This window comes from Chiloscyllium plagiosum, unplaced genomic scaffold (genome assembly GCF_037043375.1).
Source record: "Chiloscyllium plagiosum isolate Xiang-an unplaced genomic scaffold, Cpla_swu_hap1 HiC_scaffold_11, whole genome shotgun sequence".
NCBI lineage: Eukaryota > Metazoa > Chordata > Chondrichthyes > Orectolobiformes > Hemiscylliidae > Chiloscyllium > Chiloscyllium plagiosum.
In genome coordinates, this window is record NW_028270149.1 from 58,208,727 (window position 1) to 58,233,586 (window position 24,860).

The window sequence follows — 24,860 nt, forward strand, 5'->3', positions numbered from 1 at the left end:
TTTGGCTGGCAACAAGTAGCTGTTTGGTTTGTGAACTAGTGACCAGTTATTGATGACAAGGGCCTTTCTTCCTGCCAACAGCACTCTCAGATAGCTGAACAGCTTGGGAATGTTTGGCAGAAACCGTTAGACCTTGTGGAGGAGAAGGACCTGTTTTTGCTCTGCTGTGAAAGGCACCTCAAGTGTCATAGTCAGATGACTTCCCCTCTCAGTTGCTGTAAGCTGTGAGTTTTAATTGGTAAACCAAAGACCTTTTATAAATGTGAACAGTCACCCTGTGCCTTCTGTAAATAGATGAAAATATCTTGAGGGAGAAGATCGAGAAGCAGTGACCTGATCCGCACTAGAAACATTTCACAAGCCCTGTGAACAAGGACAACTGAACTGCCTTCCAAGTCTTTTTCCTTCTGTCCATAACATTTGGATTTATCGCCTGTTTGTGTCTGTCTGTATGTGTGCAGAGGGGAGTTTAAAAAGAGGTTAGAGTTTTAACTAGTGGAGTTATAAATTACTAGTTCATAATTGTGTACCTCGAGGTGGAATCTATTTACTTATTTTTGTTAAAGACCAAACCTGGACTGTACTTTCTATCAACCTGGGCCTAAAAGATGGGTAAATTGGAGAATTCTGCATACCTTTTAGAACCGTTAACCTTTTTTGATGACTGTGGGAATAGTGGGACTTTATTTTTAGCACACGACCCTAGTGAGGCATCACCAAGATGTTGGTACAAAGAATCATGATGGATCACATTATGGTTGCTTTGACTGGACTTGAGATGAGGAAGATCAGTATCCATAACAGTGAGGACATGCTGAGGAGGGAGCCTCAAACTCAGAACAGAGATAGGCAAGCTCACCGAAAACACTACCTAATTAGTGCTGTATAGATGAGACTGTGCTCTCTTGACTTCTCGGAAAAACAATATTCACCACAGGCTGCGATTGTCATGTTGGGTGATCATGGAATTCTTCAACCTCCTAAAGGAAAGTCTTCTACCTGTTGGACAAGCATTATCAGCGGCTATGAAAGCCACGACTGGCCTTAATCCTTTTGATTCCTTTCAGGGTACTTCCCGAAACACATTTGAGTGTCTTGCAGTCCACTACACAAGATATATAATGGATACAGATGACGGATAGAATTTTTTCAGGGTTGACAATTATGTAAACTTCGAGGAGAAAGTGAGGACTGCAGATGCTGGAGATCAGAGCTGAAAATGTGTTGCTGGAAAAGCGCAGCAGGTCAGGCAGCATCCAAGGAACAGGAGAATCGACGTTTCGGGCATAAGCCCTTCTTCAGGAATGAGGGAAGTGTGTCCAGCAGGCTAAGATAAAAGGTAGGGACCTTCCCCTGCAACCGCAACCGCAAGAAATGCAAAACTTGCGCCCACACCTCACCCCTTACTTCCCTCCAAGGCCTCAAGGGACACTTCCATATCCGCCACAAATTCACCTGCACCTCCACACACATCATCTATTGCATCCGCTGCACCCGATGTGGCCTCCTCTATATTGGGGAGACAGGCCGCCTACTTGCGGAACGTTTCAGAGAACACCTCTGGGACACCCGGACCAACCAACCCAACCACCCCGTAGCCCAACACTTTAACTCCCCCTCCCACTCCACCAAGGACATGCAGGTCCTTGGACTCCTCCATCGCCAGACCATGGCAACACGACAGTTGGAGGAAGAGCGCCTCATTTTCTGCCTGGGAACCCTCCAACCACAAGGGATGAACTCAGATTTCTCCAGTTTCCTCATTTCCCCGCCCCCCACCTTGTCTCAGTCAAATCCCTCGAACTCAGCACCGCCTTCCTTACCTCTCCGCCCCCACCCCACTCCGGCCTATCACCCTCACCTTGACCTCCCTCCACCTATCGCAATTCCAACGCCCCTCCCCCAAGTCCCTCCTCCCTACCTTTTATCTTAGCCTGCTGGACACACTTTCCTCATTCTGAAGAAGGGCTTATGCCCGAAACGTCGATTCTCCTGTTCCTTGGATGCTGCCTGACCTGCTGCGCTTTTCCAGCAACACATTTTCAGCTCAATTATATAAACTTGCCTTGGATGAAAATAGCCAGCATGAGTGGAAAATCAGGTTGACATTACTGGCTGCCTTCCCCCAAGTGCAGGGCATCGTTGATTTTTCACATAGCTGACAATTCAACCACCATCAGATTAGCCAGGAATATTCTTCAACTGCAATTTCATCAATGTTCAACCAGCGTGCTGCACAAGAAGGTCCATTCAGGTCAATGGTACAGCCAATGGGAGCTACTATAAAGCTTTCACACTGCAGCAATGCAAAATCCCTGACTTGCTCAAACTGAGAACCAAACTTCAGAGGTGAAGGCTAGGCAACAAATAATATCTACTTCAGATTTGGCTGATCAGGCCTCTGGGAATTCCATCAATTGGCATTCAGGGCACATGCTGCAGTTATATACAGCCTTGGTAAACCGCACTGGAATTCTGCATACAATTTTGGTTTCCTTACCTGAAGAAGGATACCGTTGCCATTGAGGCAGTGCAATCGAGGTTCACCAGACTGATGCCTGTGATGTCCCACGAGAAGATATTGAGACTGAGCTTATATTGTCTAGAGCTTAGAAGAATGAAAAGTGATCTAACTGAAGTGTAGAAAATTTTTGTAGAACTTGAAAGATGTTCCCGCTAGTTGGGGGTGCTCTCTAGAACCAGGGGACACAGTCCCAAAGAAGAGAGAGGCTGCTTAGAACCGAGATGATGAGGAATTTCTTTAGTGACGTGGTGGTCCACATTTGGTCATCTGGGGTCAAAGGTGCTGATGTGCTGCTTATAATTTGGATTTGTTCGTGTAATAATCAGGGATGGCCACCTTTAGTCCTCCCTTCTCCCTTTATATTTTAGGCTATTTTCACCTGCATGATGGAAACATAGACTGAGTAGTGTCTGCAAGGCATTGAATGATGCAGTACAGATGGTGAAGGTGACCTGGAGGAAGGTGCATCATGAGTGCATGGATGTCCAGATACCCTAACAGTCATCAAGTCCTATACGTCTAGTCATCAATGTGTTTGATGACCTACATTGGTTTACAGTAACCCATTTTGAAATTTTCAGCATTGTTTACAAATCCCTCCTTGACCCACCCTGTCACACCTCAATCATATAACATAAATATAAAGTCACCATAGACCCATATTGTTATTAGAGAGAGATGATTGGTGATGCTTTAACCTTGGAGGCACCACACCACAGGCAAGATTGAGAAGATGGTACCTTCATGGTAACCTCAGTCAGTTCAGGAATTGAACCTGCACTGTTATCATTACTCTGCATTACAAACCAGCCAACTGAGCTAACTGATGATCTGGATGATATACTTTTCTAATTGAGCATCTATGATGAGGAGTCCTTAAAATCAATCTATTTGACCAAATGATTGATCAGTTGTGCAAACAACTTTCTTGATGTTAAATACTGTAACACTGCCGTGAATTGGCATGTTATGTTACAGGTGCCATTTAAGACAACTTCTTGTTATCTGCTCATCTGTTATTCTCTCTGTAACTCGCTTCCTCAGCTCTATTCAACATGAAATACATTTATTGGAAGGAATTCAGAAATCTGATAAGCTTCTTTTGTCTTTTAGCTGGCTTGGTAAAATATTGCCTGGGTGTTGATACTTACATGATTAACTTGCCTAGTTGTGTTGCCGAACCAGACTTGCCAGATTCCACATTTCTGACTCTCCCACATAATCTTTTTCAGATTTTTAATGATGTATTTCATGCAGCTTAGTTTTAATCCTTCTTGAGCTTACATTTTGAATTCAAGCAACATGTAATGAAAATATTCTTTATTGTTCTTAGATGGCAACAGAGTAATAGCTCAGTGCAGCAGCCTCCTGCTGGCGCATGGTTCATCTGCTCTGTCTGCTTTTACTTCTATTTTTTTTCTCTTCATCTAATCTACTTACATTATGCATGGTGCGAGTCCGTGGTAAGAGAGATCCCTGATATCAATGGCAGTCATTCCAAATGATGATGAGAGAGGGAGCAGGCAGCACCGAGGGGGAGAGAGAGAGAGAGAGAGAGAGCAGGCAGCACCGAGAGAGAGAGAGAGAGAGCAGGCAGCACCAAGGGAGTGAGAGAGGAAGCAGGCAGCACCGAGGGAGTGAGAGGGGGAGCAGGCAGCACGGAGAGAGGAGGGGGTGAGAGGGGGAGCAGGCAGCGCCGAGGGAGTGAGAGGGGGAGCAGGCAGCACCGAGGGAATTAGAGAGGGAGCAGGCAGCACGGAGGGAGTGAGAGAGGGAGCAAGCAGTCCCGAGGGAGTGAGAGAGGGAGCCAGCAGTCCCAACAGAGTGAGAGAGGGAGCAGGCAGTCCCGAGAGAGTGAGAGAGGGAGCAGGCAGCACCGAGGGGGAGAGAGAGAGGGAGTAGGCAGCACCGAGGGAGAGAGAGAGAGAGAGAGAGCGGGAGCAGGCAGCACCGAGGGGGAGAGAGAGAGAGAGAGGGAGCAGGCAGCACTGAGGGAGAGAGAGAGAGAGAGAGAGGGAGCAGGCAGCACCGAGGGGGAGAGAGAGAGAGAGAGGGAGTAGGCAGCACCGAGGGAGAGAGAGAGAGAGAGAGGGAGCAGGCAGCACTGAGGGAGAGAGAGAGAGAGAGAGGGGGAGCAGGCAGCACCGAGGGGGGGGGGAGAGAGAGAGAGGGAGTAGGCAGCACCGAGGGAGAGAGAGAGAGAGAGAGAGAGAGGGAGCAGGCAGCACCGAGGGGGAGAGAGAGAGAGAGAGAGGGGGAGCAGGCAGCACCGAGGGAGAGAGAGAGAGAGAGAGAGAGGGAGCAGGCAGCACCGAGGGAGAGAGAGAGAGGGAGCAGGCAGCACCGAGGGAGAGAGAGAGAGGGAGCAGGCAGCACCGAGGGAGAGAGAGAGAGGGAGCAGGCAGCACCGAGGGAGAGAGAGAGAGGGAGCAGGCAGCACCGAGGGAGAGAGAGAGAGGGAGCAGGCAGCACCGAGGGAGAGAGAGAGAGGGAGCAGGCAGCACCGAGGGAGAGAGAGAGAGGGAGCAGGCAGCACCGAGGGAGAGAGAGAGAGGGAGCAGGCAGCACCGAGGGAGAGAAAGAGAGGGAGCAGGCAGCACCGAGGGAGAGAGAGAGAGGGAGCAGGCAGCACCGAGGGAGAGAGAGAGAGGGAGCAGGCAGCACCGAGGGAGAGAGAGAGGGAGCAGGCAGCACCGAGGGAGAGAGAGAGAGGGAGCAGGCAGCACCGAGGGAGAGAGAGAGAGGGAGCAGGCAGCACCGAGGGAGAGAGAGAGAGAGGGAGCAGGCAGCACCGAGGGAGAGAGAGAGAGGGAGCAGGCAGCACCGAGGGAGAGAGAGAGAGGGAGCAGGCAGCACCGAGGGAGTGAGAGGGGGAGCAGGCAGCACCGAGGGAGAGAGAGAGAGAGAGAGGGAGCAGGCAGCACCGAGGGAGAGAGAGAGAGGGAGCAGGCAGCACCGAGGGAGAGAGAGAGAGGGAGCAGGCAGCACCGAGGGAGTGAGAGAGGGAGCAGGCAGCACCGAGGGAGTGAGAGAGGGAGCAGGCAGCACCGAGGGAGTGAGAGAGGGAGCAGGCAGCACCGAGGGAGTGAGAGAGGGAGCAGGCAGCACCGAGGGAGTGAGAGAGGGAGCAGGCAGCACCGAGGGAGTGAGAGAGGGAGCAGGCAGCACCGAGGGAGTGAGAGAGGGAGCAGGCAGCACCGAGGGAGTGAGAGAGGGAGCAGGCAGCACCGAGGGAGTGAGAGGGGGAGCAGGCAGCACGGAGGGGGTGAGAGGGGGAGCAGGCAGCACGGAGGGAGGAGGGGGTGAGAGGGGGAGCAGGCAGCGCCGAGGGAGTGAGAGGGGGAGCAGGCAGCACCGAGGGAGTGAGAGGGGGAGCAGGCAGCACGGAGAGAGGAGGGGGTGAGAGGGGGAGCAGGCAGCACCGAGGGAATTAGAGAGGGAGCAGGCAGCACGGAGGGAGTGAGAGAGGGAGCAAGCAGTCCCGAGGGAGTGAGAGAGGGAGCAAGCAGTCCCGAGAGAGTGAGAGAGGGAGTAGGCAGCACCGAGGGGGAGAGAGAGAGAGAGAGAGGGGGAGCAGGCAGCACCGAGGGAGAGAGAGAGAGGGAGCAGGCAGCACCGAGGGAGAGAGAGAGAGAGGGAGCAGGCAGCACCGAGGGAGAGAGAGAGAGGGAGCAGGCAGCACCGAGGGAGAGAGAGAGAGGGAGCAGGCAGCACCGAGGGAGTGAGAGGGGGAGCAGGCAGCACCGAGGGAGAGAGAGAGAGAGAGAGGGAGCAGGCAGCACCGAGGGAGAGAGAGAGAGGGAGCAGGCAGCACCGAGGGAGAGAGAGAGAGGGAGCAGGCAGCACCGAGGGAGTGAGAGAGGGAGCAGGCAGCACCGAGGGAGTGAGAGAGGGAGCAGGCAGCACCGAGGGAGTGAGAGAGGGAGCAGGCAGCACCGAGGGAGTGAGAGAGGGAGCAGGCAGCACCGAGGGAGTGAGAGAGGGAGCAGGCAGCACCGAGGGAGTGAGAGAGGGAGCAGGCAGCACCGAGGGAGTGAGAGAGGGAGCAGGCAGCACCGAGGGAGTGAGAGAGGGAGCAGGCAGCACCGAGGGAGTGAGAGAGGGAGCAGGCAGCACCGAGGGAGTGAGAGGGGGAGCAGGCAGCGCCGAGGGAGTGAGAGGGGGAGCAGGCAGCACGGAGAGAGGAGGGGGTGAGAGGGGGAGCAGGCAGCACCGAGGGAATTAGAGGGGGAGCAGGCAGCACCGAGGGAATTAGAGAGGGAGCAGGCAGCACGGAGGGAGTGAGAGAGGGAGCAAGCAGTCCCGAGGGAGTGAGAGAGGGAGCAAGCAGTCCCGAGAGAGTGAGAGAGGGAGTAGGCAGCACCGAGGGGGAGAGAGAGAGAGAGAGGGGGAGCAGGCAGCACCGAGGGAGAGAGAGAGAGAGAGAGAGAGAGGGAGCAGGCAGCACCGAGGGAGAGAGAGAGAGGGAGCAGGCAGCACCGAGGGAGAGAGAGAGAGGGAGCAGGCAGCACCGAGGGAGAGAGAGAGAGGGAGCAGGCAGCACCGAGGGAGAGAGAGAGAGGGAGCAGGCAGCACCGAGGGAGAGAGAGAGAGGGAGCAGGCAGCACCGAGGGAGTGAGAGAGGGAGCAGGCAGCACCGAGGGAGTGAGAGAGGGAGCAGGCAGCACCGAGGGAGTGAGAGAGGGAGCAGGCAGCACCGAGGGAGTGAGAGAGGGAGCAGGCAGCACCGAGGGAGTGAGAGAGGGAGCAGGCAGCACCGAGTGAGTGAGAGAGGGAGCAGGCAGCACCGAGTGAGTGAGAGAGGGAGCAGGCAGTCCCAAGTGAGTGAGAGAGGAAGCAGGCAGTGCCGAGGGAGTGAGAGGGGGAGCAGGCAGCACGGAGGGAGGAGGGGGTGAGAGGGGGAGCAGGCAGCGCCGAGGGAGTGAGAGGGGGAGCAGGCGGCACCGAGGGAATTAGAGAGGGAGCAGGCAGCACGGAGGGAGTGAGAGAGGGAGCAGGCAACACCGAGGTGGGTGAGAGAGGGAGCAGGCAGCACGGTGGGGATGAGAGAGGGAGCAGGCAGCACGGAGGGGGATGGGGGAGGTGGGGGCAGCAGGCAGCACGGAGGTGGTGGGTGAGAGAGGGAGCAGGCAGCACAGAGGTGAAGGTGGGGATGAGGTAAAGCCCTTGTGAGGGGTGCAAGCCCAGCATCGCCAGCCACTTTCGACTGTGATGTTGATCCGTTAACTGTGTTTCTTCATTTTTCTACATTTTAGTAAGAAGGACTGTAATGTTTAACTCCTTAACTTGCTTACTCTATACTTTTGCTTTGTACCAACATTCTGTGCTGAGGTTCGTTTGTACGTAAGATGACGCAGTTAATGGCAGCTTGTAAAGCTTTCACTGTACTCGTGCAAGTGAGTATTTGTGACAATGAAAGCTAATTCAAGATAATGTATTGCAGACTAAGAAATGTTGCAGAGGTAATTCTAGAATACAAAATATTTCTTTGCTTCTAACCTTGTACTGAAGCTGATGTACTTTCTATTTTCCTATCCATAAAAGCACCATGTCCTCCCGTCTTTCCCTTTGCCTGGCGGCAAAGAGTCCAACCCATTACTAGTGTTATTATTGGGCTCCCCTCTTATTCTGCCCACCCCTACCTAAATTCCCTTGTGTCCAGAGTCAGCCCTTCCTGTCCCCAATCAAGTCCTATTGGAAAGGCAGATGTGATTATGTAACCCCATTGAATCATTTTCCCTGTTATTCGGGAGGAAACGCAATTCAGCAAGAACAGTGTTGGGACTTGGATAAAGCAGATTTGACTCTAGAAAGGCAGATGGGATTTGTGTAAATGGCAGATTGAAAATGATCTGGAAGCCTTCATGTTTGAATATGTAGTAGCCCTATTTCTAGCTCTGTAGACCTATCCATACACAAGATGTGATGGCCTAATGGTATTATCGTTATATTGTTAACCAGAGACCTTAGTAATGTTCTGGGGATCTGGGTTCATATCCCACCATGGCAGATGGTGGAATTTGAAATAGGTTTAAAACAAAATCTGATGTTCACAGGTTTAAACTTTCACAAAATGTGGAGGTCCTGGAGATGGGATTTCACCTAATAATGACCATGTTGATCATCAGAAAAACTCATCTTGTTCAGTAAAGTCCTTTAGGGAAGGAAACAACCATCCTTACCTGGTGTGGCCTACAAGTGATTCCAGACCTGCAGCAGTGCAGTTAATTTGTAAATGCCTTTTGGACAATTAGGGATGGTTAATAAATAATAGCCTCGTCAGTGATGCCTCTATCACTAAATAAATGAATTTAGAACATTACAAATTATAATCATCTAAAATGGGTATTTTACCCATAACTGGAGTCACACTGTACTGAAGTTTATAAGTGTAATTTAAGATTGCAAAAACAAATAACTCTACCAGTTTGGCCTGACTGGCACAAAATTGGCCCAATAGTGCCCTTTGAGTGGATGTCACAGGTGTGGTTTAGGGTCCAAAATAGTATACATATTGGAATGCACAGTTTTGAGATGAGTTACACAGTTCAGCTTCTGAAAATTTTCAAACTCTTGCTCGCTCATATTCCATTATTCAACCTTTCACACGTCAGATTCATTTCCTGTTTCTGATGCAATGTACCTTCCCTTTAAGCAGTGCAGGCTCGTTTTTAATAATACTTCTTGCTTTCGTAGGCATCCAACCAGTCAATAGCTCTGTTAGCACTGACTGAATGCTGAAACAATTTAAGACAGCAGTAAGCAAAAAGTTGTTGTTTTTGTTGCAGTCAACAGGACCTGATTATTTGGGTGTCACAATCTCTCTGCCTGTTTGCAGGGTCTATCAAGTTCACTTCTCTGCAAGTCAGTTTTTACTAAGTTTCCATTTGTGTACTGTGCACCAAAACAATGCTCTCACTACTTAGAAACCGGTTGGGAGGAATCATTTGCACTTTGACAACAATTACTTTGTTCAGTATAAATAAACAAAGACTCCATTTTATATGACCGTTTATTTGTTTGGTGCCTGCAATTGAGTTCGTTGTGATCATTGGAAATCCTTATAAATTGGTCTCTTTTTAATGGTGGTATAGTCTTTGTGTTGCACTGGTAAAGCAGTTTCCCTTCCCAACATTGTAAGATAAGAGTTTGTTCAGGATGTAGCAGTTACCCATCCCACTAAGTACTTAGCTATGCTCGTTGCACCTACTGGTTGAAGTGTTCTATGTAGAATAAATAAGCAAAGATGCTTATAAAAGGTGGGGCAAACTGATGTCTTTCCTCTATTTCTCTATTCTCTATCTGTTTAAGTCTTTACTTAAAAATGATTGCTACATTCTAATCTCGGGCTGGGCGTAACCAGGAAGAGAGATTGAGGTATTTAACTCAGTTGGTGGGGTAGAGCCTGAGTGCACTGATTGTGCATTGTTCTTGTGTTTGACATTCACAGCTGGCAAAAGTAATTTAAATCAAAACGCTGAACTGGAACTGAGTTTAATACCTGAGCAGGTGTAGGGGATGGGGTAAATGTGATGATTTGTGGCAGTATTGTATCAAAGTAAATGGCAGTGAGTATATTCTTCAAATTAACCAAAATACAGGTTTCAATGTTTGCAGAGCAGCTTTTAGGCAAGACATCTGCTCCAACCAGTACAATTCGCTATGGCTTTGGGTATTTCCAAAAACATTCTGAATTGTGGATTATAAATTTTAAGAAAATTCAGAATACAAAACATTTTATTTAAAGGTCTCTGGGTGTGTTGGGTATCTTGCAGAAATCACTGCTGGCTCCAGAAGTTGGTTTACAAGTTAACCAGATTTCTTTAAGGCACAATTTAACTGCCTTTACTTATAGTATTATAACTGCTTCCAGAAAAATATTAAGGTTTGTACAAGGTACCATCTCTCTGAATTTATTAGTATAATTGCAGCTTATATTTGATTCTGCCTTTAATTTAATAGTCTGAAAACTACATGGATTAGGATCGCCTTGCTTTTGCTCAGTTTTCACTACAGTGATCTACATTCACTTTCCGTTCTGGATTTGTTTCATTTCTAGGATCCATTTTGGTAAAATGTTTGAAAGTTTGCCTCCAGAAGATGGTAGATGTCAACACAATGTCAGACTGGTCAACAATCACTGGACAGTTGTGTGAGCCAAAGGTTTGACACAGAGATCACTAAGAACGATTAATGGTAAGTAAACAAACAGCATTGTCTACAAATTTCTGATTAATTTAAAAACAATTTATTGTTAATATCAAATGTTTTAACTTCATGGTCCAATTCTCTGTTTCAGTTTTGAACGTCTGATATTTCCTTTCATTGCCCACAGTTTGTAAGAAAACCATTGTTGCAGTTTGTACAGGCATCAAACCTTTGGTGAATCCATTATTATGCCAAAACAAATGGAGATGATCAACTTGTCATTCCTGACAGATAAAGAAAAAGAAGCAATAATCACGGTTCTCATCCGAGATGAAAAGTTGCGTTCGTATGAGGAAAAGCGAATAAGGTAATGAGAGGAGGAAAGATGTTTGAATAAAAGTTCTGAATATAATTGTTTCTAAATCCTTTCATTTGGGATATCACATCATGAGACATTCTGCATAAAATCTGCACTCAAGAAACCTCTAATCCATTGTTTTAAGCCATAAGAAAAGAAAGTAAGTAAGAAAGAATGACAATTGACTAATAATTTCCATTTTGCCATAGCATCATGGAGTACAAGTCATACAGAAGAAGCCATTCAGCCCATCAAGTCTGCACCAATTTAAAAAAAACTAAACCTACACTAGTCCCATTTGACTCAGTCATGTCTTTCTTGACAACCCTTTTAATGACAAAACACATTTAATAGAAAAAAAATTGCCTTTTATAACATTGTTGTACAGATTATTCTGGTACAACACACATTTTATCAACATGAATTGGCTTTGATGTGATTGACAATTTGTGGATGCTTTTTGGATAACACAAACTTTCTACTGAACAGGTATAGCAATTTTCCACAGTGTGATTTTCTATAGTGGTTTTCCGTAGCATGATTTCCACAAGTGCAAGGTTGCAGAGGAATGCAACTGTTGCGTTATACCAGAACGGACTGTGTGTATGACATGTGGATTAATAGTACAGATCCTGAGACAATATTCCCTCCAATGGTATAGACTAGAATTATGGTGATTCCCATTCATATAGAGATTACTGATTGTTGCTTTCTATCTGAGAGTGGTGAGTCTGTGAAATTCTTTCCTCCAGATGGGAAGGTACTGGTTTTGCATTGGGGTAGACAAAGAGAGGTCACACCAGGTTATAGTCCAATGGGATTATTTGAAAACACTAGCTTTCGGAGCTCTGCTCCTTCATCAGGTGTTAGTGAGAGAGGAAGGCCTTAGACACTCAAAGGGTCATACAACACATGTGAACAAATTGAACCCACCTAAAATGGCTGTTAAATCTTTAATCAGTGAGAATGGAGGTGCAGGTTTTGATTGATTAATATGCAAATCTCAGAATTCCTTTCTGCCCTGAGAAAGAAACTCAAGTCACCTTGAGTTATCTCAGTGCAGTGACTTGAAAGGAATTCTGGGATTTGCATACTAATCAATTGAAAACTGCGCCTCCATTCTCACTGATTAAAGATTTAACAGCTATCTTAGGTGTGTTCAATTTGTTCATGTGTTGCATGACCCTTTGATCTTTTCCTTAGACACAGAATTTATAAGGCCTTCCTCTCTCACTAACACCTGATGAAGGAGCAGAGCTCTGAAAACTAGTGTTTTCAAATAATCCCATTGGACTATAACCTGGTGTTGTGTGAAATCTTACTTTCTCTGGATGGTGATGGAGGTAGAGTCCATGAATTTTTTTTAATATATGTTTATTGGAAAAATAGATTTTTAAAAATATTACAAGTACAAGATAATACAGTTCAAAACAATACAAAAAAAGTTTTAAAAAAACCCAACCCACCCTCATATACAAATGTATAAACATATATGGAAAAGTATAGAATAAGAAAAAACCAAACTGGCTATTTAACTAAATAATTAAATAATAACCAGCAACAAACTAATAAATAGTAATAACTCAGCCCAGCCAAACAAAATGCTAATACTTTTACAGTTCTTCCTCTGTGGATATTGGACTAGTACAACACAATCGTTACAGCTATATAAAAACCTTTATTAGTGTGGCAGATAAGTCTATTCCAAAAAAGGGCTGCCATGTCTTATAAAAATTCTCAGATTTGTGGTGTACCATATTTGTGAGTAAATCCAGGGGAATATGCTCCATAACAATCTTCCATCAACCTGACAGGCCCAGGGGGTTTTCGGATACTGAACCTAGCAAGATATTTTTTCTTGCACAGAATGTGGGAATATTGAAAAGCTTTTTTCTTATGCGTGTATGCACGGAATACAGTGGACAGGCCCAGAAGGAGAAAGATAGGGTCCTTCTCCACCCGTTAAACCCAAAATCCTCTCCATTGCGCCCACCACAGCACTCCAATATGTTTTGAAGCCTATCGCAAGACCAGAGATAATGGGTAAAAGCGCGCATACAGACCTTGCACTTGGGACATGCTGAAGATACCCCTGGTTTAAATTTTGACAAACAGTCTGGAGCCAAGTTGACCTTGTGGAGAATCTTCAACTATAAAGCATGGGTCCTATTACAAGTTGATATCTTCCTTGCATTCTCCCAAATATCCTCCAATGCCTCTGAGGAAACCTCAGCACCTAGCTCTCTCTCCCACACTCTGCACAGTCGATCAAAATCAAATGAGGGGGCACCCCCTAATTGATGATATAAAGTACTAACAGAAAGTGGCACAGTGGTTAGCACTGCTTCCTCACAGCGCCAGAGACCCGGGTTCAATTCCCGCCTCAGGCGACTGACTGTGTGGAGTTTGCATGTTCTCCCCGTGTCTGCGTGGGTTTCCTCCGGGTGCTCCGGTTTCCTCCCACAGTCCAAAGATGTGCAGGTCAGGTGAATTGGCCATGCTAAATTGCCCGTAGTGTTAGGTAAGGGGTAAATGTAGGGGTATGGGTGGGTTGCGCTTCGGCGGGGCGGTGTGGACTTATTGGGCCGAAGGGCCTGTTTCCACACTGTAAGTAATCTAATCTAATCTAAAAAACCCTTAGCACCCTTAGTAGGGATCAGTCAAAAGTGTAGTTTTTTTTCAATAAAATCCCTAACTTGAAAAAATCGAAAGAGGTCTCTATTAGATAACTTGTACTTCCGTACTAACTGATTGAAGGACATCACTACGTCTCCCTCAAATAAATCGCCCATGCAAGACACACCCCTAGCTGCCCAACGTTTAAATCCTGAATCTATCATCCCCGGTTGAAAACCCGGCATACCCACTAAAGATGTAAACGAAGATGTTTTGCCAATATTGCTTTTCCTCTGCATAACTGCCCTCCATGCTTTAACAGTATTGATGACTATTGGGTTATGGCAATATTCCCTAACTATCCTCATCTTGTCCAAAAACAACAAACTGGTAAGGGGGCACCTTGCCTGGGAGGCTTCGATATCTAGCCATATTGAAAGAGGGTCCCCACAAACCCAATCACTCATGTAGGTCAAAAGCGAACTTAGTTGGTAATTTTTAATTCCAGAAGGTCCACTGCCCCCAATCTGTGAGGCAGTTGCAGCTTAACTAATTTAATAAGGGGCCGCTTAGAATGCCAGATAAAGGAGCTGAACCAGCCGTTTGCTTATTGAAAAGCAGGGGGAGCATCGTATAGGGTACAGCAAACAGGGGAGAATATTCAGCTTAATGAGCACTATCCAACTCAACCACGAGACTGGAAGTGCCTCCCATCTTTGAAGATCTTGTTTAATTTTATCAAATAATTGTATAAAATTGGCTTTGAATAGCCGATCCAGAACTGGAGTGATGAATATGCCCAAATATACAAAACCCCCCCTGTGAGCACCTAAATGGGAATTGGTGTTTGCCTTCCAGACCTAGCTCCTTTGTAAGACCACCCATAGGCATAGCCTCTGATTTCGCAAAATTAATCTTATACTCTGAAAATGCACCAAACACGCAAATGCATTGTATCAGGCGAGGCACTGAAACTGCTGGATTTGTCAAAACAATTAGGACATCGTCTGCATACAGTAAGATCTTATGTAATTTGGACCCCACTTCTGGAGCTGACATACTGGGATCCCCATGAATGACCTCTGCCAATAGTTCAATCACCAATGTAAAAAGCAATGGTGAAAGGGGGCAGCCCTGCCAGCTGCCCCTAAAAATATTAAAATTGCTTGATCGTACCCCTTTGGTGATGACCACCGTAAGAGGGCCACCATAGAGAACCTTTACCCATCTTATGAAGACTTTGCCCAAACCAAACCACTCCAGAATATAGAAAAGGTACGGCCACTCAACTCGGTCAAATGCCTTCTCTGCATCTAGAGAAATTACCAATCCCTGTATTGACTGTTGTTGACATGCTTGAATTACATTAAGCAGCCTGCTAACATTATTGGAGGATCTGTGACCCTTTATGAAACCCCTCTGATCCTCTTTAACAATATTGGGTAACACAGTCTCTAGCCTTAACACGTGAGACTTCGAGGGGATTTTAAAGTCCACATTTAAGATCAAGATGGGCCTGTATGAAGCACAGTCTTCTGGGTCTTTCCCTTTTTTAAGGATAAGTGAAATATTGGCCTCTCTCTGAGATGGTGGGAGACAATCATGACTGTATGAGTCATTAAACATATTCAGCATCGGGCCTGACAATATACTTATAAATACCTTATAGAATTCACTGGGAAGTCCGTCAGGACTGGGCACCTTTCCACTCTGAAGCTGCCTCACAGCTTCCTGCACTTCTTGCTCTGATAATGGGGCATTGAGAAAGGACTGTTGTTCGGGAGTCACACCCAGGAGCTTCAGATCCCTAAAAAAAAAAATTCCATTTGGTCTGCCCCTTCTCGCAATCCTCGGATTGGTATAACTGAGAGTAAAATCTCTGGAACGTCAAACCTCTCTCTAATTGCTGTAATGGATTGTGGGGCACTCCTTTTCCTGGTGAGATACGCTAAATATTTGCCTGGCTTGTCACCATGCTCGTAAAACCTTTGCTTTGCAAAAGCCAGCTCCTTCTTTGCCGTCTGCGTGAGCACGGAATTTAGTGCAGACCGCAGTGTCATAATCCTCTGTAGTTTGACCAATGAGGGTGTGTCAAAGTAAGCCTTCTCAGCTGCCTTCAACTGTGCTTCAAGACTGGTTGGTGCTCACCCTTCTACCGCTTCCTACTGGCGGAATAGGAAATAACTAATCCCCAGCATAGGCATTTCAGTTTCCCAGAGGACAGATGAACTACCAACTGAGCCTAAGTTGATGTCTAGGAACGCCTGAAATTCCCGAGAGAAATACTCCACAAACTTATTGTCCTTGACAATAAAGGGATCCATTTGTCAGTGCCTCAAATCCATATAATGTCCTTAATCTTAACCATAAAGTACACTGGAGCATGATCAGAGATGGTAATGTTACCAATCGTACAAGATGCCACCAAATCCAGGGTTACCGCACGGGTCAGAAAAAAATCAATCTGTGTGGATTGGAGAAAAATGAAAAATCCCTGCCTGTAGGATGGAGACATCTCCAGATGTCCTCCAACTCTCACTCCACACACAGAACCACTAACTGTTTAGTTTGTACAGAGGGTATCGGGGGACCTTTGGGCAACCTGTCTACTGTGGGATCCATGAAGCAGTTAAAATCTCCTCTAGACTTATCAGTTTAGAAAAAGCATCTACCAAAAATTTAAGGGGATAAGCTGGAGGCCAATAAACATTTAAAACACCGTGTTCTTCCCCATTTATCAAGGCTTTAAGAATTACAAACCTACCCTGTTTGTCTTTAACACATGCTAACAACTTAAATGGGAGATACTTCCTCACCACAATAGCCACTCCCCTACCTCTGGTATTAAATGATGAAAAATAAACTCAGTCAAAGCCATTCTGATGTAATTTCAGGTGCTCCTTGTCATCTAATGTGTCTCCTGTAACAAAGCAATATCCACCTTCTTTCTAAGACTCAAGAGTACCTTCTTCCTCTTAATTGGTGAGTGACTTCCCTTGATATTCCAGGTACACCATTTAATCAAGTCATTAGCCATAACCTTCTGCAATAACATTCAAATTCCAGAGAGGAGGAACCCGAACCACAAATCGCTGAGCCTTAGTGTCACATAATCCACCAAATATGAAAGCCACATAAACTAAAACCACTACATTTAACAAATGCACAAAACTATTACAAATTAAAAACAACGAAAACCAAAAAACAAACCAACATATAAAGCGCCAACAGCGTTGAATATGGGAACTCACCCCCTGCCCAGAGGGGGCAACTACCCATCCCAAACTGCCCATAAATAGGCATCTAACCATCTCAGCCACCTTTACTTCTCCCAGCTAGAGTCTCACCGCAAACACAAGCAGAAAAGAGTAAACACACCATAGAATACCAATTCTATGGATAAAAAAACATGTTTTTAAAAAAGTCTCTTGCCTTCTCTGATGTAAGGTGAACTGAAGCACCACTGGCTACCTCAGGGAGTACTGAATCCCAAGATCCCGCAGTCTTCTCTTAACACCCTCGTAAGATTTTCATATCTGGATCATTGCCGCTGAGAAGGCCTGAAAGAACATGATCTTGGAGCCCTCGTAAATTAGGACCTTTGGATCCTTCCCCGGGACTCTGGAAGCCTCCATGACTCTCTCCTTAGCCCGGTAATGATGGAACTTCACCAGGTGAGTACGAGGACGTTGATCCAGATCCAATCTCTGCGCTGCGACACAGTGAGCCCTCTCTTATCTTCAATCCTCTCATGCCAGCCTCCAAGTCAAGGAGTTTCAGCAGCCAGTCCTCAACAAATTCCGCAGGCTGCTCACCTTACCGTTAGGCAGACCAATGATCTGAATGTTTTTTCTCCTGCCCCTTTTCTCAAGATCATCGACTTGGTCACACAAATTACGGACCTGCGTCTCCAGGGCTTGGATCCTATCCTTTGATGAACTGGCATCAGTTTCCACCGCTGTGACTCTGTGCTCCACCTCATCCGTCCTCTTCTCCAGGTCTCCCAGCTGCTGCTCATGCTTCTGCAGTATGAGAGAGAGATTGGAGCCAGCTTCTCTTCAATCTGTTTCCCCAGCATCTTGTGAGATTTCACAAGCTCGTTCACCAGGGCCTGGAATGCAATTGAGTCTGAGGATCTTGCAGACTGAGCTGCACCCCCAGCCTTGGATGCTCCTCCCTTCGGCATTTCTGGATGGCAGGAATCCCAGGTAAGTTAACTTTTAGAAGTTTCTTGGGACTCCACAATCTTTCCGGAGACCCAAGATATAATGATGGTCCGGCTTGGACGGGTTGAAGGTTCGTCCCACTTGTGCTGTGATGCGGAGCTCTGCAGTGCAATCTTCTTAAATCGCCACCATCTTGGATCCCCCTGTGAATATTTTAAGGCAAAATTAAACGTTCTTGACTAACAAGTGAGTCAAAGTGTAAAGGAGTGGAAAGTGAATTTGAGGTTGCAATCAGATCAGTCATAATCTTCTCAAATGGTGGCTCATACCTCTGGACTGATTGACTTACTATTGCTCTTAGTTCAAATAATTGCACTGGGCTGCATTGTAGATATCATGCTAGACAGCAGGAAGAATGGTTCAGGGCTACTGCTCCTTGTACTGAGATCAGAGGTCTTCAGACTTTTTTTTTTGTTGATTTCTCCCATGTGCATGTCAGTCCACTTAAGCAATGGGATTGAAGAAGTTGTCAAAAGTAGCATTAAGAATAAAAAAAAAGCAACTTGTTTCATGCATGGACAACTTTTTCTTTTCCAGGAATTAGGGCAGTGTATTCCAATTTCACTGCCTCTAATATTTCTATACGCAACAAGCAGATATTAATTCAGTCAACATATAATATACTACTTGAGACAGAAAACACACTATCAGCATTATGTGGTTGGATAAACATAAACAGAAAGGAACACTGGATGACTCATCCATATAACCGTGAATGGGATGAGCCTATTTTTTAATTCAAAATCAGTTTCATTTGGAGAGTCATGTTTAAATCAGTATCCAAATTGAAGTTCCTTCCATATTTATTTTTGATGTGAAATAAATGAAGAAAATCCCATTTTTCCCCAGAAACGTTGGGTCAAAGTGAACACCTGTTTCAGTGTCTCTGGGAACTCTCTTTCAATTAAAATGCATGAATTTACAATTGTCTCTCAGAACAGTGACCAGCACTATTCAAGAAATTCTTTAGTTAACTCACTGCTATAAAGTCTTCAAATAAGTTCTGAACTGTCACCGCCCCCCCTTTCAGGAAGATATTGTTTGTATTTTGTGAAAACCTGAGACAAAACAGAGCTGTTTCTGTTTTGTGGGAACTGATTACTCTGTACCTGATTAGACCAAGTCCATTTTTAGAAATCAGTGTGAATTCAAGCATCTGTGCTGATATTGACCTTTGCAAGGTTGCACCAGCCTTAAGAGAAATTCCATCTTTTGATGTGTCAGCTCTGTGGGAGGTTACATTTGGCCTCCTCTTGGCCAACCTGGTCTTGAGCTTTGGTGTCCTTGCTGTGCCCCTCTGTTTAGAAGTCTATGGACTGTTAGGATATTGCTGTTAAATTTGTCAGCAGGAGGTGCATGTTAAGTGCATGTACTTTTGAGCTTCCTGATTGCTTACAACAGGTGGTCTGTATTAATTATGTCCCTGGAGAGACTTCACCCAGCTCACTCCGTTCTGTTTTAGTTCTGTGATTTTTTTGAATGCAAATTGAGGCAGTTCAAGTTGGTCGAAAACCATCAAAAGGCAGCTTTGGCTGGACTGTACATGCAGTCTTGAGTCATCCACATCCAGAGGGCAAAACCACCAAATCACTAAGACTGGTTCAACTGTTAGACTTAGTAGGAATTAATGTAATTCAGCTTCTGAAATGAAATTGTGGAGTCACAAGCTCTGAGGCAGCAATGGCAGATTGGCCTGAAGACAAATGGCCATGAGTTCCCATTAATTCCTCATGTCTTTTTTTCTTATGGTCATGGTCTAACAGAGCGATCGTTGGAGCTTAATTGCTGCTGCAAAAAAGGTTGTGAAAAGGTAGATCTCATTTTTAGGAAACATCGTAGTTTAAACAACTCTGACCACATTGAACCTTATCCCACACCTTCCCTATCAACCACTGCTCCTACCCACCTCAATCATTGAAGGCCTTTCCCTCACCCCAACTTACTCCGAGCCCCCACAAAGTGTGGAGCATTAAATTAGTGTCTCACCAGGAAAATGTTTGGGAACAATGGATGTGATTAACTACATTGGTCATTACAATTCTCCTTTTTTGAAAGGGATGCAGTTTAGGGTTTGTGCTGATAAAGTCCCATAAGAACATTTTTTTTTCTCTCTTTTGCTATGAAGAAAACTGAAGAGTGAGCTGCTGGAAATACGGCGTAAAGGAGCGAAACGTGGCAGTCAGGATTACAGTGTCAAGACCTGTGCCCGATGTCAGAACACACTTGGTCGCTTTGTTAAGAGTGGAAATGTGTGCAAGCAGTGTAACCACCTGGTGTGTAAGGAATGTGGTGTTGCAGATGTAGATGGAAGATGGAAATGCAATGTGTGCATCACGGAGGAGTGAGTGTGACTTTTACTGAGTAGCATTTTGTTTGAAGGATGGTAAAACCTGGGGATGATATTTTCTACATATGACATGACATGCCAAACTGGGGGATGTGCTTTACTGGGATGAGTGCCTCTGTGTCAGGGCTGTCTCTGCAATGAATAGGACTGCTGCTGGGTGCATGACATTCCAAATTCTTCCCCACAAGTCACCCAGAAGAAACGTCCTGAAATGGTGGGTTTACTTTGGGTTAAGCAGTTTCCTATTTTACTAAGAAGATCAAAAAAGGACTTTTCAAATTTATATGTTGGAGGAGTACTTTGATCAAAAAGTGTCACATATTTCAAACTAAAACTGCTGGAAAGTCAACAAAATTGAACTTGGGCGATTTGACCAAACCTAAAGTTTTGAGACTCTTTTAAACTCCTCTTCTGAACAGAGAAAGGTACAACAATGAGATGGATGGAGAAATTCAGATGCACAAAAGGCACGATTCTTTCTGAAAGCCCTAATGTTGGAATCTGGTGAATTTTTCAGCAACAATTTTATGAAATTATAATCCTACTAGAGGAGCCTTAACTTCTGGAAGCAATTACTAAGAAAGCATGTGGAGGAGGATCGTTGCTGTGTCCAAGAGTAGGAATTCATAAAATTAATTGAAAAATGTGGATAACAATGTGTGCATTGATAATGAAATTATAAACTATTGACAAGTGATAGGAATAGAAGAGAGAATGTCTTTGTCTTTGCTTGCTTGGAGTATATTGATTCTGAAGGTCCTATCGTCCCTGAGTTTTTCATTTGATTTACATGAGTTTAATTATTGACAGAATTGGAGGCTTACCCCTAGCAAGCCACCCAAGAGCTATTTAATGAAAGGCTTTGGGAAGACGCTTAAATGCATTACCCAACGTCAGTATGATCTATGCTTTACCAGCTTTAGTGAAGATAAATTTTAGAGCTGAAAGAGAGAATTGATGTTAAGAGTTTTATCCAATATCAGTAAGAATGGTTTCAGTTTAAAAGTACAGCCCAGATTAAATCTTACATGTTCTTCACCAGAAAACTAAAGAAACAAACTGGAGATTGGTTCTTTGAATACCGAGCAAAAAGGCACAGTACTGATTTTGGTAGCGATATAATCAGAGCATCATTAAAGAGGAAATATGCCTGTAAGTACCAGAGTTTTGAATGTTTTGAATAAAGCTATACATTCAGTGAAATAAAGGATACATGTTACTTTGAAATTCTGTATGGCCCTGAGTGGTGTTGTCAACCCGATTGCTGTTCCCATTCCTACAGTTACGTTGACTGTCTCCCTCTCCACTTCAGCTGATCTTTTGCTGAAATTCTCATATGCCTTTGTTACTTCTAAACTCACAATTACAATGATCTCCTGGCTTGCCTCCCAACTCGCATCATCCATAAAATGGTGGTTATCTAATATTCTACTACCTGTATCTTAACTCCCATGAAGCCCCATTCACCCATCAACTTTGTGTTTGCTGATCTATATTGGCCCTCAATCCGGATATTCTCCAGTATCAAAATTCTCAATGTTAGTTTCTAATTTTTCCAAAGCCATACTCATACCTTTCAATGCTCACAACCCTGTGTTTCTCCCAGTCTGGTCTCTTTCAGTTTCCTGAATTTTCTCCTTAAATCCTGCTGCCTTTCTTTGCTTCTTTCAAAAAACTCCTGAAAACTCTTTTTGGTTCAGCTTTTGGTCGACTGAAACTGATACCTCCTTCCGTGAGTCAGTGTCAAACTTTCATTGTTGACTCTTGCTGTAAAACACCTCATGTTTTACTATATAAGTAAAGTCTCTACAGTTTTTGCGGACTACAGGGCTTCTCTCTCATTACAGAAAGATAACTGGTGGGGGAGAGGTTGAGAAGGAGAGTCCTTCATGGTTCCTTCATTGAACCCACCCTGCACGACTTTGCATCACAAACCAGCCATCCAGTTGATGGAGTTAGCCCACCCCCAGATTTTACTATATGAAGATGCTCATAAGGTGTAATCATTTTTTTTGTTAGTGTGGAAGGATATTTATTTTTCTGCAGACAGTGATTAAAATTTGGCTTTCCCATTTACTGATGCATAACACAGTTATTGATGTGATGGAACAGAGAGGTTGGAGAAGGACTGGAATAACATCCTTTAAAAATTCCTGAATGCCACCTAATATTTCTTTTACTGTACAGTAAATAAGCGAGAGACAACAGGACAGGCATTGCTACAGAAGGCATTGGCCAATGATGCAAATGCAAATATCGCTGCACAGGGAAGGCAGAAGACCTCTCAGGATGAAAGTAGAGTTTCCAGGTGAGTGTGATCATAAATTCATAAAATCCAGATGTTTACAGAACAGAAAGGAGGGCATTTGGGCTACAGTGCCCAGGCTTGTCAATAAAGATCTGACTGCATTAATCTTATTTTCTGGCTCTTGGAGGCTATGCGATGCAAGTGAATGTTTCAAGAGTTTCTGACTCAGTCACTCTTTCAGGAAACGAGCCCAAGACTCACCAACACATTCAGGCAAAATCTTTTCTTCACAATTCTCCTCTGAGTCTCTATCTCTATCTCTAGTCTTAATTCTATTTTCCACCAGATATTGACCCTCTTAAATAATGGAAAAAGTGCTTTCCTGCCCAGCACCCTTCATAATCTTCCACACCTTGATCTGATCCCCTCTCAAACTTCACTGCATCAAGAAAACAACCCCTGACTATCCAATCTGATAGAACAATAGTTGAAATTTATTTTTGTATCATTGATTTTGTTTTTTAGTCTAGTTTCCATTTTAATTATTTTTGCAGAGATATGGTAGAAATGAGTGACTTGGCTATTTCAGAGGACAGTTAAGAAACAGCCACATTGCTGTAGGTCAGATTTCCTTCCCTAAAGGACATGAGTGAACGAGATGTTTTTGATGACAGTTGATCACTATCATTGTGGCTAACTTTTAGTTCTAGGTTTATTAATAGCATTTGCTTTGGTTGGATTTGAAGCTGCATCCCCAGAACGTAAATGTGCATTTCTATATTGCTGTTTCAAGCCTCCTTCGACAGCACCTTCCAAACTTGAGATCTATCACCGAGACAAGAACAACAGATACATGGGAAGACCCCCACCTGCAAGTTTCCCTCTAAGCCACCATCCTGACTTGGAAATAAATCACTGTTTCTTCACTGTTACTAGATTAAATTCTTGAACTCGCTCCCTAATAGCATTGTGCATGTGTCTACCCCATACAGACTGCAGTGGTTCAAGAAGGCAGCTCCCCATCATTATCTCATCAGCAATTAGGAATGGATAGCAAAGGTTGGCTTAGAGGCAATGCCTACATTTCACAAACCTTGCTTATTTTGTTCTTGAGACATGACAGTGAAGGGCAAATAAGAAAGTATAGGGCACTACCAAGATTAGAAGAAGGAAAAGAGCAAATACATTGGGAACTGGTGATGAGGATGAATTTTTCACAAACTGAAGATTGTAAGGGAATTGTGAGGAAAAAAGAATAAATATGGGAAATCTATGCTTGAAATTTTATAAAAGAATTAATTAAACAATGAGCCCTCATTGTAATTCATGAGGAAAAAGGATAAGTAGATCTAACAATATTGATGGAGTTGGGAAAGAAGAAAGGAAAAATAAAGAGAGGCCAGAAAAGTCGCAATGAAAAGGAGAAGTTGAAGGAAAGAAATGAATAAACTATTCCATTTGATAATGTAAAGGCGTGCTAGGAATGGGAGCAAATTCACATCTTGAACTATCTTCAGCTTGAGACTGAAAAATCGTTAACGTGAAAAGAATCATTTGTTTTAATGAAGGGATCAGATTGATTGGAAGTATTTCTAGTGAGCATGTAGATTTGGGATTTCTGTGTGGTTAGAAACAACAGTGAGACCATGATTATTGGTATTTAGAACAAGAATAAGGGTACAGTTAGCACGTGGGATGAAATAGTAATGGTTGGTTAGATGCAAAAGACACAAAACATTTAATAGTTTCTGGGACTGAAATTGCACTTGAGCTCTATCTGTCTTATTCTGTAACTCCAAGGAAATTGTCCTTTAAAAGCCATTAAATAACTTATTTTAAGAACATTGGAGCTGAAATGGACTGATTAGCCTATCGATGAGATCATCGCTGATCTGATAATCCTCACCGTCATTTTCCTGCCTTTTCCCCGATAGCTCTTGATTCCCTTAATGATTAAAAATTTACCTCCGCTTTGAATATGCTAACAACCCAGCCACATCAGCCCTCTGGATAAAGTATTCCACAGAGTCACTATCCTCTGAGAGAAGAAATTCCTCCTCATTTTGATCTTAAATGTGCGACTCCTTATCCTAATACTATGTCCTCTGGTCCTCAACTCTCCTTCAAGGCAAAAGAACCTTTCCACGTCTAACCTCACAAGTCTCTAAGAGTCTTGTATGTTTCATTGAAGTTGCCTCTGATTCTTCTCCTATGAGCACAGGTCCAATTTACCTAACCTCTCCTCATAAGAGTTCTTCCATACCTAGGAACAAACTAGTGAATTTTCTCTGGACTGCCTCCAATGTCGTAGAGTCATATAGGAAGGAAACAGACCCTTCATCCAACTTGACCATGCTGACCAGGTTTCCCAAACTGACTGAGTCCCATTTGTC

The 24,860-nt window shown here is 44.6% G+C and overlaps 1 protein-coding gene across 4 annotated transcripts in view; it reads left to right on the top strand.

The window, feature by feature from the left end:
• Positions 1-24,860, top strand: part of sytl4 (synaptotagmin-like 4) — an 83,650-nt gene that overhangs the window by 26,112 nt on the left and 32,678 nt on the right. Inside the window, exons 1-6 of one of the 4 annotated variants that reach the window (XM_043704569.2) lie at positions 7,704-7,920; positions 10,584-10,720; positions 10,860-11,039; positions 19,998-20,213; positions 21,262-21,371; positions 22,407-22,527. In XM_043704569.2, coding sequence (XP_043560504.2) covers positions 10,921-11,039; positions 19,998-20,213; positions 21,262-21,371; positions 22,407-22,527 — 566 coding nt within the window. In that variant the 5' untranslated portion in view covers positions 7,704-7,920; positions 10,584-10,720; positions 10,860-10,920. Of the gene's footprint in view, positions 1-7,703; positions 7,921-10,207; positions 10,410-10,583; positions 10,721-10,859; positions 11,040-19,997; positions 20,214-21,261; positions 21,372-22,406; positions 22,528-24,860 lie in introns of those variants that run through there. The other 3 variants (XM_087992105.1, XM_043704567.2, XM_043704566.2) reach the window with 3 other exon arrangements.